The 15,651-nt window shown below is 42.0% G+C and overlaps 1 protein-coding gene across 1 annotated transcript in view; it reads right to left on the minus strand.

Moving 5' to 3' along the window:
- The window catches only part of SLC7A14 (solute carrier family 7 member 14), a 116,092-nt gene that overhangs the window by 46,020 nt on the left and 54,421 nt on the right, over nucleotides 1-15,651 (minus strand). The window contains 1 exon segment of the mRNA NM_001257912.1: nucleotides 13,312-13,767. Coding sequence (NP_001244841.1) covers nucleotides 13,312-13,615 — 304 coding nt within the window. The 5' untranslated portion in view covers nucleotides 13,616-13,767.

Below are 15,651 nucleotides of genomic sequence, written 5' to 3' on the forward strand. Positions count from 1 at the left end.
CTTAGAAATGTTTTCAAAGGAGCAGGTGTTTGTATCTATGCTTCACATGTAAGAGAAACTCATTATACTGCTTATTTTTCTTTAAAAAGTCTAAGAAGTGATAAGCTAGGGCATTTATAAACAAACTCTCAAGAGAAATTAATATAGCCAAGGGCTATTGTTGAATTTATTCCAAGTAGGAAATGTCTGAAGAGTTAATAAGATCTACAGATATATTTGTGCAAATATGTGTATATGCATATATATGTAAATGTATACATTATATAAATGTTTTCAATTACTTTGTGAGGGACTTATGGCCAGATCTATGAGAGTGACCAGTGGTGAGGAATAGTATATAAAATGTTTGTGATGCATATTAGCAAATAATTGTTTTTCACATACGTACTCATGACTCTTAAAAAGGCACAGGCACAGGTTGTGTCCAGGACAAATGGATTCCTTGGGTTGTTAAATAAAGGATCCATTCTCTTGCTTGCTGTTTGCTCTTCTCCATGCTAATGCTACCCTTTGCACTGTGGTGTTTGCCTTCATTACACCCCAGAAATTGCCATCTCTAACCCACAAGCTGTCAACAGAATGGCCTTTTATCAGTGTCCCTGCAGCTTGTGATGCAAACACTTATTCCCTCTCTGTTCCCTTGTGTAAGAATCTGTTCTTCCTTTGGTTTCACTCGCTTTCTTCTGCCCACTTCTTTTCTTTTTTCATCATTGCTTCTTATTTATCCATCTCCATCTGTGTGTAGTCATTTAACAAAGTTCTCCCTTCAGTTCTTTCCTCTCCTTGCACCCTTTGCTTTGGTGATCTCACCTCCTTGCCAGGGCAAGTGTCAGGAGCTCTTTGATTCCTTGGGGTGGCTGTGGCTCCTTGTCTGCAGCCTCTGTGAACTAGCAACGTGAGGAGTGGGCCAGAGTGTTCAAAGTAGATGGCCTGGCACATGCAAAGCTCCTGAGCTGCTGTGATTGGCCAGTTAGACTCCACTCAGAAAGTCTACCTGTGCAAACCTCTGAGGGCAAGGGCTGGTGTTTGGCATAACTCCTCTTCATGAGTTTTCATCAACATTCCTGTCTCAGGTGTTTTCTGTGGCCGTTGGCAGGTACCATGCCTTACTTATCTCTGCATCTCTAGCGTCTATTTCAGTGCACCAAGTTGAAGTTGCTTAAGTATCACTTCTTCAGAAAAAGTACTTTGTCATGATACCTTGTTTATTTTCCTTTATAGCACTTGTCACTGTTTGTAATTATTATACATATTTATTTACTTGTTTTGAGGCACGACCTATTAATGTGTTTTAAGGCATAGCCTTGTTAAAGGAGGCTGTTCCTTTAAAGGAAGAGAATTCTTCTTGGACATATACTTTCAGAGTCAAAAGCATAGTCTTTGCACAGGGTTCATCTGGAGGAAAGTGAGTAGGAGGCAAGTCTACCAGTCTTTTTGTGAGGGGCGGACTGAGGACCTTCAGCACTGGCACCAGGACTACTCATTTGCATTAAGAACCTAGCCTTGTCAGGTTGGAAACTGGCCAGTAGTCTTGGTAGTGGTGATAATAATAATACAAACATTACCGAGCATTTACTATGTGCATGGGCATATTAAGCACTTTACATACAAAATCTTAATCTTCACAAGATGGTTACAATGCAGAAACTAATAAAATTTCCGTTTGCAGATGATGAGTCCAAGATCTCAACAGGTTATCAGGACTTCTCAACCTTTTCCACATCGCATAACCCACCTTGAAGATAATATTTGGGCTAAGCATGGTGGCTCATGCCTGTAATCCCAGCACTTTGGGAGGCCGAGGCGGGCGGATCACCTGAGGTAAGAGTTCTAGACCAGCCTGGCCAACACAGCAAAACCCCATCTCTACTAAAAATACAAAAATTATTCCTGCATGGTGGTGTATGCCTCTAATCCCAGCTACCCAGGAGGCTGAGGCAGGAGAATCGCTGGAACCCCGGAGGCAGAGGCTGCTGTGAGCTGAGATCATGCCATTGTGCTCCATCCTGGGTGACAGAGTGAGACTCTGTCTCAATCTACATATATATTTGTATGGATATGGAAAGGAGGTAATGTATAAAAGGGTGAGGCTGCTCACTAGCCTGGGGCCTATAGCACTTTCCAGGTGTCCTAAAGCTGAAGGATTCATATTTTGGCACACCTCCAAGTTTCAGCAACCTGTTTGGAAAGCTCTAGGGTTAAGTGTATTTCCCAAGTCATACAAGGAGAAAATGGCAAAGCAGGTCTTGAACAGAGGCAGTTCAGCTACAGGGACTAATTGCATCTGGCTCCCAGATGCTAGCTGGGGTTAGGACGTGTGTTGGGTTGCAGGGGAGTTGAGACAATAGGCCCTTCTTTACAAATCTTTCCCCTCCCTGGGTCGTTTTTCATGCAAACTAATGAGACAGGCAATCTAATTCAAACTCTTCATTTATCAGCGGAGGAAACTGAGATCAGGTCATGTGAATGACTTACCTGAGGGCCCTGAACTGCTGAGGATGAGAGTTGGAATTAGACCTCAGGTGTCCCAACTTCTGACCAGGCCTGATTGTCTCTTGCAGCACTCACAATTATTTCACGTGTGTGTGTCTTGTTTCTTCATATCGATATCAAGCCCTTTGTCTCAGAGTTCTTTCCCATGTTCTGCAGCATCTCCTGCTATGCCGGGCCCAGAGAAGGTGGTCAGTCCCTCCCACAGCCATGCTACGTGCTCATGGCATGCACTGTCCACGCTACTAGGTGCTGCAGAAGATGTAAAAGAAGCCCAGGTTTTCCTGGCTTTGCTGGAGGAAACTCATTATCACCATCAACAATCTGAGAAACTTGCAAATTTCTATTAAAATGTGCTCACCTTCTCTGAATTGGTAACTGACATCCTTCCTACAGGGCTGTCAATTGATCCCTATATAGAAGAGCGACATGAACTTTACAACACCTTTCTCCTCACTGCTGACAGGTGACAGAAAGATGCTGAGCTTACAAATTATCTTCATGATCTGATTTAGAGAAGTTTTGATCTACAAAAGTGCTCTGCTAATCAATAGGGTAAGGTACAGGGTCTTTTGAAGCCCCAATAAAAGTGAGGGTTCCTTGATTCATTTGGTTCTCTTTGGTGAGTTTTTAAATTTAGGGGTGGGCCAGGCATGGTGGCTCACACCTGTAATCCCAGCACTTTGGGAAGCTGAGACAGGAAGGTAGCTTGAGGCCAGGAGTTTGAGACCAGTCTAGGTAACATAGCGACATCTGTCTCTACAAAAAAAAAAAAAAAAAAAAAGAAGAAGAAGAAGAAGAAAGAAGAAAATTAGTTGGGTGTGATGATGCACACCTATAGTCTCAGCTACTGAGGAGGCTGAGGTGGGAGGATTCCTCGAGCCCAGGAGTCTGAGGCGGCAGTGAGCCATGATCATGCCACTGCACTACAGCTTGGAGGACAGAGTGAAATCCTATCTCAAAAATAAATAAATAAATAAATAAATAATAAATTTGGAAGTTTGTGTCTGTATGGAGCATGGGGGTCATGGTCTCTGGAATCAGGCTGAATCATATTTAGACCCAGCCTTTGCCACTGACCACCTTGTAGCTCTGGACAAGTCACCTAACCTCTCTGAGCCTCAGTTTTGTCATCTGCAAAATGAATATAATAATGGCATTTATTTTGTAGGGTTTGTTGGGATGATGCAAATTTTTTCAGCTAGTGTGAGGCACAGCAAAACTGCTCTGGTTTAGTTTTATGACGAGTCACAAAATTGAGACCTTAATATCCACGTGATAGGAAGATTGAGAGAATTAAATGAGACAATGTATGCACAGTGCCTGGTGCACAGTATTTGCCTAATAACAATAAAACTGATAGTAATAATAACATGAACTAACATTTATCATGTGCTTGCTAAATTATATCTTAGAGACTTTATAAGCATCAGGAGTGGCTGCATCATTATTATGATTTTGACCTATGGCTGTGTATTTGGACATTTGAGAGAGCTAGTCTTTCAGAGATTTGAGGACTGGCATGCATTTGTTCATCTTTGCATTTCCTTCCCGTCCTCACAATATCCTGCCTCTTCCACTCCCCGGTGTTGTTAACAGCAGTTTCCAGAGGTGTTTCGGGGAACAAACAAATGCAAGTTGTGGAATGAATGACTAGTCCTAGATCATGGAGGAGTTGCAAAGGACCAACCCTCCTATTTCACCTCTCAAGGCTGTCTTCAATTTCAGGAGGGAAAATCGTTTATTGTTCTGAAAGATAAAACAGGGGAACTTGTCAGACTATCTATATAGACTGAGTCTTTAGAAATCTTTCTTTGATCATGAAACTCAAACCCAAGATGAATACTGGGATGGGGAGCCTACATTTGAGCTTTGCAAGAACCCACCCGGGAGGAGGTTGGGAACCTGTGGAGAGACATCTGCTCAACAGGGCTCCGCTCTCTTACCTCCTCCCCAGGGATTCCATTACCATGAGCTTGCCTGATGATGGATCACGAGGTGCCAAAGATCAAATGAGGATGGCAGGAAACACAGATTATAAACCCTAATGCCAAATCATAAACTAAGGCTGCCAAGAAAATTACTGCTCAGTGTGATGACCCTTCATTGCCTTTCAGACACAATCAATGGGAATTGATCACAATTAATTCACATCTAGTGAGAAAGATTTTCTGGCTTCAAAGATCTCAGAGATAGCTTGCTGAAATGGCAGAGCATGAGCTTTGGAATGCTACAGTCATAGATTTGAGTTCTGGCACAGCACTGAATAGCAGTGGGACTTTCAGGAAGCTCCTTTAACCTCTGACTCTGGCTCCTCGTCTGTAGAGCAGAACAGTCATCCCTCCCTCCACAGGGTTGGTGAGGATGGGAAGGAGGTGCTGCATGAAAGCACCTTCCGCGGTGTGCTACACGCAAAGATGAGTTCTAGACCCCTTGTGGTGTTCTGTGGTGGTCTTCTTTGCTAGAGTTTTCTGTTTCTACTTTCACTTTCTGGCACCAGAACTGCGTTGCAAAATCTATTTTTAATGACATTGTTTCAATAGTTTCTCTATTATATGTCTTTTCTTGGCTAGAAAGAGCCTTTCTTGCTCTCCCTCCTTGTCCTTTATCTACTCATGCCCAAATTCTCTTCATCCTAAGCTTCCTTTTGGCCTTTCAGGGACTAGGGCTTCATATCTCCTGTATGTTTCATGGAATATGTGCATAACAGCTTCCCTACCTCCATTCTCTTTCCACTGTATTACTAAAGTACGTATCTGGTCATGTCACTGAACTTCTCAATGCCTAGAGGATGATACCTAACCTTCCCAGCGTGGCCCCCAAATCCCTCCTTTGAGAACCTTCTTTGTTTAGTGAATTACCTCAATAAATTATTTTGGTTGGGGAAAAGATATTCTTTGGAGAATGACCAAGATGAACTTGGAGGGTGATGAAGAAATAACTGCTTGGTAGGATATGGACAGAGTTTTAGGGCTTGAAAATGAGCAGAGTAGAAGGTGAGGTTATGGGAGAAAGGCCGCCCATCCATAGGTCCAAAAGCTGGTGCCAAGAAGAAGAGAGGGTTGGTGGATATTCCCTAAAGGCAAAGAGAATTGGAGTGTCCTATATTCAAGTGTGAGCTTGCTGTTTGCTAGGATTGACTGTACTATATCTCCCATCTCTGGTCCAAACTTTCCATAAAGTCTATGGCACACACAATCCTGCATTACTGACGCTTTGTTCAGATGAGTTTGATAATAATGATAAAGAAAGGGGACAGCAGGTAAGGAGGTAAAATGCAAAGTGGAAACAGAGACTCTGTAGAAGCAGAGACTTAGAGCCAGAAGAGTGAAGAGGAAGGTCAGCTTCACAACTCCCTACATTTACTGAGGGGGACCTTAGATTTTCACATTGTAAATTGGGAATCAGAACCAATTTTATTTAAATATTGCAGAAAAAATTGACCTTAGCAAACTGGAAGGCTTCAGGATTTTGCATCCATTAGAGATGTGGCAGTGGCAGCCAGTTTTTCCTTTCCTTCCTATCAACAGAATTCTGATATTCTGGAGTTGGCAAAATACCCAGTTAGAAGACTATACTTCTCAGCCTCACTGCTGTGGCCAGATGTCTAAGTTTAGGCCAATGTCAGTGGGAGAAATGCGGAAGGACTTATAAGAAAGATTCTTAAAAAGAGGACAGAAAGGGGCCGGGTGTGGTGGCTCACGCCTGTAATCCCAACACTTAGGGAGGCAAAGGAGGGCAGATCACCTGAAGTCAGGAGTTTGAGACAAGCCTGGCCAACATGGCGAAACTCCGTCTCTACTAAAAATACAAAAATTAGCCAGGCATGGTGGTGGGTGCCTGTAATCCTAGCTACTCGTGAGGCTGAGGCAGGAGACTCACTTGAATTCAGGAGGCGGAGGTTGCAGTGAGCCGAGATTGTGCCACTGCACTCCAGCCTGGGTGGCGGAGCGAGACTCTGTCTCAAAACAAGCAAACAACAACAAAAAAGGGGACAGAAAGGTAAGGAATCACCTGCCCCAACTTTCCATTTTTCTTCCTGCCTTCTGGAACTCAGACATACTGACTGGAGCTTCGTCAGTCATCTTGAGTCTTGAGTTACCTTGCAATGGAAGCCAAATGTCTGACTGGCACAGCAGAAAAATAAAGGGGCCTGTGTCCCCATGTCTGAGAGGCCACAACAGCTGCCTCTCTCCAGGCTTCTTGTACACAGGACAGAAATGAAATTCTCCCTTATTTTGGTGTTCTGCTGTCTGCAATTGAATGTAATGTAATCTGTTAATACAGTAGCAGGGCAGCAGAATGATGAAGAAGTAAGCTCTGGAGTCAGACTGTTTTCACTCCATTCCTCATGCTGTCACCTCTTAAGCAGGAGCCTTAAGCAAATTACCAAACCTTTCAGAATCCTCTGTTTTCTCATCTGGAATATGCAGTAAGTGTAACACTGTTTGTCATATATGGTTGTTGTGAAGATTAAGTAAAATAATGTGTTAAGCACTTAGAACTCTTTTGGTACAAAGTAGGTACTCAATAAGTGGTAGTTGCCACTACGACTATTACATTGTTACGACTATTATTGCCATAGTCAGTTATCAGGTTTGGCATTCATCACCATCAATAAGCAATGGGACCCAATAGCAATGGGTCCTTTGGAAATAGATAAGAGGCAATTTCTTGCCTATTCTTGGTACTGCCCCAGGACTGATACATGGTAGGAACCCAGTACATTTTTACTGAACCTTATCTTATTAGATTTTTGCCAAATATTTCTTATGAGTAGATGACAAAAATTATAAGTACTGTGTTCCAGGGAAAGGACTGATGCTGTGTATGCATACTGTTGTTGAATCCTTACCAATAATGTTTGAGAAATGGGCTTGAAGGGTTACTATAGAAAGTGTAGGAGCTTAGGAGTGATTCAGACCTGTATTCTGTTTGAGGAACAATTTTAATAATGTTAAAAGAGAACTGGACATAAATTTACAAAAAAAGTTAAATCTGCCTCTCTTCCACTACTCATAAGAGTCTCTTGGGGCTTTAAATGACCGGATGTCACTGGCACGATGGCTTTGCTGTGTTTCATCTATAGCCAACTACATTAGAGAACCACTGTAAACCATCCTGCCTCCACCCTTCAGTCTCTCCAAAAGGCTGTAGGTGGGAACCACGAAGAAAAAAACCTATTTCCTCTATCTAGTTTATACAATCTGGAATATACAAAAGGGTTTTTAGGGTTGGCATGGCTATGGGCTCTGGTTGTGGTCTACTGAGCTACTGAAGAGTAGATAAGACCTTTTGGACAAAGCACAAGCTGCTTCCTCTGATAAGTTTTCTTCCACCTGTGACAGGGCAGTGGGCAATCATAATGTTGGGGTGGGACTAGTGGGAGGAGCTTGGCAAGTTGCTATAACTTCCCAGCTTGACAAATTGTAAAGAAAATAGATTGCTCTCTGAGTCAGATTTGTTTCATGTTATAAGCTGGTTTGCATAGCATGGGGAATGGTGCCACAAGGCCAAAAACTCTCTTAAGATTGTGTGGTCCAAATAGTTTCCATTATGTTGGTGCAAAAGTAATTAGAATTAGAATTCCCTGGGGAACTTTAAAAAATTCCAATGCCTAGGCCAATTGAATTAGAAACTCTGGAGGTGGTGTCTGGGCATCAGTAGTTTTAAAAAGAAATAAACAGAAATTGAAAGGCAAGTCACAAACTGGAGAAAGTATGTGACAAAATGCATACCTAATATAGGACTTGTCTCCAGAATATACAAAGAATGCTTAAAAGTTAATAACAAGAAAATAAAAAACCCAATTAAAAAAGGACAAAAGGGTTGGGCGTAGTGGGTCATGCCTGTAAGCCCAGCACTTTGGGAGGCTGAGGTGGGCAGATCATGAGGTCAGGAGTTCGAGACCAGCCTAACCAATATGGTGAAACACCATCTCTACTAAAAATACAAAAATTAGCCAGGTATGGTGGTGTGTGTCTGTAGTCTCAGCTACTCAGGAGGCAGAGGGAGAAGAATCGCTTGAACTCGGGAGGTGGAGCTTGCAGTGAGCCGAGATTGCGCCACTGCCCTCCAGCCTGGACGACAGAGCAAGACTCCATCTCAAAAAAAAAAAAAAAAAAATGGGCAAAAGATTTAAATAGACACTTTACCAAGGAGAGCACATGGGTGACAAACCCATAGAAAGATGTCCAACATCATTAGTAATTAGAGTAATGCAAATTAAAACTACATTGAAATATTGCTATATGTCTTTTAAAATGGCAAACAAACAAACAAAAGCAAACAAAACAATGACAAAAAACAACACTTGACAATTCTGAGTGCTGACAAAGTACTGGAACTTTCACATATTCCTGTGCGAGTCAAAAATAATACAGCTACTTTGGAGAAAAGCTTGGCTGTTTATTCTATAGTTGAGCATTCACTTACCATACAAACTAACAACTTCACTCCTAAGTATTTACTTGAGAAACCACAACTTGTGTTTATATAAAAACCTATACGTAAATATTTGCAGTGAGTTTATTTATATCGGCCACAGACTGGAAACAACCCAGTTGTCCTCCAGCTGGTAAAAGGATAAACAAATGGTGGTTTAGCCATACAATGGGAAGAAAATGGAACAACATTCTGATACACACAACAACATGAATGAATTTCAAATGCATCTTACTAAGTGAAAGAAAGCAAACTTAAAAGGTTATATACTGAATGATTCTATTTACATAATGTTGTGGAAAAGGCAAACCGATAGGGACTGAAAACAAATCAGTGGTTGCCAGGGGCTGGGAGTGGGAGGAGGGCTTAACTATAAAGAGGCAGCATGGAGAAATTATTTTGGGGGTGATGGAGCTCTTCTGCATCTTGATTGTGGTGAAGCTTACATGATTATATGTGTTTATCAAAGCTCATAGAAGTGTATATAAAAAAGGATGCATTTTATGATATGTAATTATAATTCAATAAAACTGAACTCCAAAATCCATTTTTCATTAATACAGAAAAAAAAGTTGCCAAGTGATTTAAACCCATAGCCAGGGTTGAGAGTTGTTGGCATTATCTCTCAACCTATCTATCAACAGATTTGAATGTGGGTTCTGTCATTTAAACTTCGGTTTGCACATTTTCCACATACGTGAAATTGGAGATAATAATCTTTATCTTTAAAGAGATAAAGAGTTTTAAGGGTCATGCTCTCTGGAAAGCACCTAATTTAGGGTTTGGCACAAAATAATAATAAGCACTTATTTAGTGCTATGTGCTCGGCAACATACCAGGCAATTAATATGCATCTCCTTTAGTCTTGACAACAACCTTATGAAGTAGGTATTATTATTTTTAAAGTGGAGAAACTGAAGTTCAGAGAAATTATGGAGCTTGCTCAAGGTCTCATAGCTAGTCAGTGGCTGAACCAGGTTTCAAGTCTAAACTGAATGTTATTGATTGCTATACTACTTCTGAAATCTTTATTTCAAACATCCCACTCTTTTATCATTTCCATCACTTCCTAGCTTTCTATCTCACTTTCCCAGTATTTTTATGGCAATGATATCTTGACCTCATTGACAATTCCAATTTCTACCGATTATACCACTTTTCATGAGTCACCATCACTCTTGTGTTTTCACTTCCCTTCTTAGCCAGCCTAGATTATGTGATTCAGCACAGTTTACTCTTCCTTTGAAAATACCCTTAACCCCATTACTTTTTTCTCCCTCTGCTTGGAAAAAGTTAAATCTAAGTTAATCCCAACTTTCTCTTTACTTCATTCTTGCAACTAAGCAGTGATTATTGCTGGAGATAAATGCACAATTGTGGAGACTGGACTCACCCTCAGGTGAGCCAGGTTTTAATTAAGACCAGGAGAAAAGGACCATGTATTAAAAAGGATGAAGACATAGGGGAGTTTGATTACTGTGGTATGGAGAAGCAGTGGGAAGTTTTGCCAAAGGTGAGGCAATATGTGATGATGATGTGAAAGTGGAAAGAAGACACTTGGAGCCGCACTTCCTTTAGTTTAGTGACCAACAATCACAAGAGTGAGAGGCTTGCTTGAAGAAACCTGCTATAAATATGCTAACATTGGCGTAAGTTATAATGTTTTGGTCCTGGCCTGGCTAGGGGCTCTGGGAGGATTCCAAATGGCCTCAGTGGCTAGATAAGTCAGTCATACAGTACAGAGAAGTGCTATGGATGGGGCAATAGGCGGAGAGGGGGAATCCTGTTTTAGGGAGAGGTAGGGTTTTTTCTTCTTGTGTTTGGTGCTGTGGTGAAGGCCTCAGTTACTGGGCAGGACCAGGGTCTTTAATGGAGGTAGGCTTGTGATGTGCTGGTAAAGGTTTAACAACTGACTCTCTGAACTATGGTAACAACAACAAACACATAGTCCCTTCATAGCTGATTCCAAGTTAACAACATGACATCATTGAATGTAAAGTTGGAAAGAGGTATATGCACAATCAGTACTCTTGGCAGCTGGTGTGAGCTGGCTCCAGCATAACACAGGCTGGGCCAATCTCAGGCTCTCCATGTGAGCAGTGGAAAAGTCTAGATTATATACTGCCCATAAGCACTGTGATGGGGTAAGGGGCAGGCTCTGATTTACAGATGTAATATATCCTGTGAAGAATAAGACACAGGTAATTCATTCACAAAAATCACTGTGGTCTGGGAGACTGGGTCAAAATAGGATGAGATCTATTGAAAACTGTGTAGTCTTCATTAATCTGATGCATCGGCCCTGTGCCTTCCATGGAAACCTCTGAGTATATGGCTGCCTTTTGTCCTACTATCAACATTCTGTTCCACATGATAACACGTTTGGATCTAGAAACTCATGGTGAGTAAATTTCTCTGTCAAAAAAGTTTGGAGGTAATTGCTTTCACAGTAATAGAATTGCAAGTATTTCCAAAATTCATCCATGTGAATAATTTACTTTCATCGATAGGAGAGAAAACCCCTCAATTCTGAAGAAACCTCAACTATTAGGATATTCACGCTTGTGAGAGGATGACTTCAGGAGAGAAGGGGATAAATGGTAAAACCAACAGGAAAGAGAAGACAGGAGGTTAATAAATTCAGCTTATTTTCCTTATCAAATTAAAGAGACGTTAAATACAAACCAGCACACTTTCTGGTTTCATGTTTGTAGTCTGTGTTTTATGTGAAGACTATTCTACATGTATGACATTAATGTAGTGCTTTTCTTATGATGGCACTCATTGGTACACAGAATTCCCAATATAAGTTAGAATTCCTACTTCTCCTGAAATATTTGAAGAGACCAAGACATTCACTGTCAGTACATGGGTTGGCCCACATGATCTGCCACCCTAAAACCCAGAAAAGCCTCATGCTTTTGCAATGCAATCATCAAGAAGCAGGAGGTTTTCCTTTCTCAAGTTGTCCATTGGCCTACTCCAGCAATTCTGGGAAGATATTGTAGATCGCTACTCAAGAGAAGAGGAAGGAAAAGGAAAAGGCAGTAGGAGAGCCATTTCTACAAAGTATAGGCGTGTAAGTCCTGGCACCTTATTTTAAAAAATGAGTTTTATGATTCTTTCTCAAGGGGAGACAAGGAGCTGCTAGTGGACCTGTCACTGTGCAATATAAATCTGTGGAGGTGTTTGTGGTAGATGGCGCACCGTGATTCTCACAAGAGCTTTAAATCTCCTGGCCTGGCTTCCTTCTCCTTGGGGGCTCGATGCCAGTTTGAGGTTTATCAAATCCCAATCATATCAGATTTATTGACCTGTCATTTTGCTGCTCTGCCTATCTTTATTATTTATATCTTAGCTGTATCCTTCCCCTCTCCCTCAAGAGGATTGACCTATCTTCCGGTGTAAAGGAGAGTTAAAATAAAAACAGAGCCATTAGAACATAACAGGGAATGAGAAGCTGGGAGATATATGAGAAGCAGAATAACTCTCTGTATTGAAAAAATAGGCAGGGAGCAGAGGCTAACGCTTGTAATCCGAGCACTTTGGGAGGCTGAGGCGGGCAGATCACCTCAGCCTCCCAAAGTGCGGGGTCAGGGTTACGAGACCAGCCTGGCCAACATGGTGAAACCCTGTCTCTACTACAAGTACAAAAATTAGCCAGGCGTGGTGGCATGCACCTTTAATCCCAGCTACTCAGGAGGCTGAAGCAGAAGAATTGCTTGAACCTGGGAGGTGGAGGTTGTAGTGAGCTGAGATCACACTCCAGTCTGGGCGTCAGAGCAAAACTCTGTGTTTTTTTTGTTTTTGTTTTTGTTTTTAAAAAAACCCAGAAAGCAAAAAACAAAAAACAACAACAAAAAAGAAGGCCAGGCACGGTGGTTCATGCCTGTAATTCCAGCACTTTGGGAGGCCGAGGCAAGTGGATTAGTTGAAGTTAGGAGTTTGAGACCAGTCTGGCCAAAATGGTGAAACCCCGTCTCTACTAAAAATACAAAAATTAGCTGGGCATGGTGGCCGGCGCCTATAATCCCAGCTACTCAGAAGGCTGAAACAGGAGAATTGCTTGAACCCAGGAGGCAGAGGCGGAGGTTGCAGTGAGCTGAGATCACGCCACTGCACTCCAGCCTGGGCAACAGAGCAAGACTCCATCTCAAAAAAAAAAAAAAAAAAAAAAAAAAAAAAAAAGGAAGCTACTATAATTAAGTCAAAAACTGGCCCTAACCTCTCTGGAAGTCAAGGCAAAAAAGAGCATTATGATCCACTTTTCTACCACTTCATACATCTCACCACTAAATACTCTGGAGAAGGGGGATGAGCAGTGACCAGGCTGGTAAGCACATTTTCCACAGTACTTCCTTGCATGGAGACACTTACCTGATAATATGGATGCGACGGCTGCAATGATGAAGGACACGATGACACCAGGTCCTGCCATTTCCTTGGCCACCAGGCCAGAGACCACATACATGCCAGTGCCCACACAGCTGCCAACGCCAAGAGAGATGAGGTCCACTGTGGTGAGCACCTGGGCTAGCTTAGTTCCATGTGCCGTGGTGGCCCCAGTTCCCTCTAGCATGGACTCCACTGGTTTGGTGCGTAGGATCCTGGAGTGCATTGCATACCAGGCAGCCCCCCACTGCACCCGCCGGGGGTCCAGCGAGGCGAGGAAGCCACTCATCTTGAGCGATAGGGGATGCAGTGAAGGCCAGCTGATGGAAGGGGGCTACAAAGCCTTAGTGGATGGTTCTGGAACTCATCTAGTGAACAGGGATCTCCCTTTTAGGAAAGGTCCAGAGGGACCCAGTGCAGCCTTCTCCTGGGCATGAATGTCTGCAGGAAAAACACAAGAAAGCAGAAGATGAGACTGAGTGAGAAACAAACCCTGACTTGGAGGGATGGTTGGAGGTTAATGTCCTGAACTGGTAGAACTGGTCTATCTGTGTGCTCATAACATGAAAGGGTTCCATGGTTCCACTCTCCTTGCTCTTCTCTACAGTCCTAAAGGACTGTCGGCACGTGCACTGTGCTGCACAGTCATCCTGATGAGGATGGTCTGAGTTAGGGCTCTGCTACTTCCTGCTCTGTGGTCTTGGGTAAGCCACGTCTGTGTTTAGGTCTCAACTGTCCAATGGGACAATACAGTCTCTCTCTTAGTGTTGATGTGAAGATTAGATGAGTGACATCCATAAGGAGCTTAAGAAAATGCCTGGCGTATGGAAAGTGCTCGTCCATCTCACCTCTACCTCTTACTTGACTCTGCCAACACTTGGTCTGTGATTCTTGGGCATATTTTGAGGGGACACGATATCTACATTTTTTAACATAAGGATGTAATATTGATCCATGAGGCTCAAGAGGGGCCATGCCACCCCATGGGTTATTTTGGCACTTGGATCCCAAATGAAATAAAAAATGTTTTGGGGATTTTGTTTTAAACTCTCAAACATTGGAATGGTGGGGAGTACTCCTGGCATCTGGGGGGACCCTGAGATGTGAAATGTGTAGGGCATTATCACACAACTTTCAGATATTTTGCTTGACATTCCTGTAGATTAAAATCCTGGTTATGATAATCTGAGCCTGGAACCTCACTCTCTTTTACATATAAACTCATAGGATATTTTGGATAGCCTTAATACACAAGTAAATTGAATTTTCCGGTAATATAACTATAGAATAAATCAAAGGAAGATTATAATGTATTTAGTTTGGAACTTAAGAGGAGTTGTTTGCCCTTTCAGAAAACCAAGGCCCCTGTGGGAATGCCACCCATGGTATTGCATTTCTCACGCCGCACTCTGGAATAGCCTGCCATCTGGAACTGGCACGTTTGCGGTGATTTTTCACATATTACAAGCATCTGACACAGTCATTTGGGTATGCCTGGGTATTTGCACACTGAAATATGTTGTATATAGGTAGATTATCTATAATTTCACTTCAGGATACTAAAAGGAGGTATGACCAAGTGTTTATTATAAAAAGAGGTGTTGGATCTGATAGAGTTGAGAACTACAGTGTTAGGTAATTTCTAAAGTTTAGTAAATTATAAACTGCAAATATATGAAGCTACTTTCTTTGGAAGCCAGAAGCTGGAGGAAATTTATAAAAACTGTATAAAATTTATAAAACTCATAAATGTATAGAAATTTTGAAATATAGCCAGACATTGATTCCAAATACTGTACTGACAAGCTCAGGACATTTACATAATCAGTAAGTACCTGCCTACCTCATCTACTCAAAGTATTAATGAATACTAAGCACTTAATGTAGCACTTGTCTGCTTCTAAAGGCTTTTCAAACACTAATTAGAAGAATCCAGTGAAATGTGGCTGTTTGGTTCACAGGTTTGGGTGACAGCCCTTCTGGTTTAATTTTTTCCTAGCTTTGACAGTGTTGCTTCGTGCTGTGTTTTTATTCTTGACAACACCTTAGATATCACTATAGTTGGATAACACACCAGAGATATTTAACAGGCTAGAGTGTCTGCATTCCTCCCTTCCACCTCCCCTTCCTCCTCTCCTCTTTCTTCTTCTAAAGATTTTTGCATTGGTAAGAAAATATACCATATGTTTACCAGGAAGGCTGCTAGAACAACTGCTTTGGTTAAGGTCTTGTGGGGACATGAATCCATGTATCTATTTATTTCCACTCAGCCAGCATATAAGGAACACCTGTTATGTGCCAAGCATGGCGTGAGGCTTGTAGGTG

This window comes from Macaca mulatta, chromosome 2 (genome assembly GCF_049350105.2).
Source record: "Macaca mulatta isolate MMU2019108-1 chromosome 2, T2T-MMU8v2.0, whole genome shotgun sequence".
NCBI lineage: Eukaryota > Metazoa > Chordata > Mammalia > Primates > Cercopithecidae > Macaca > Macaca mulatta.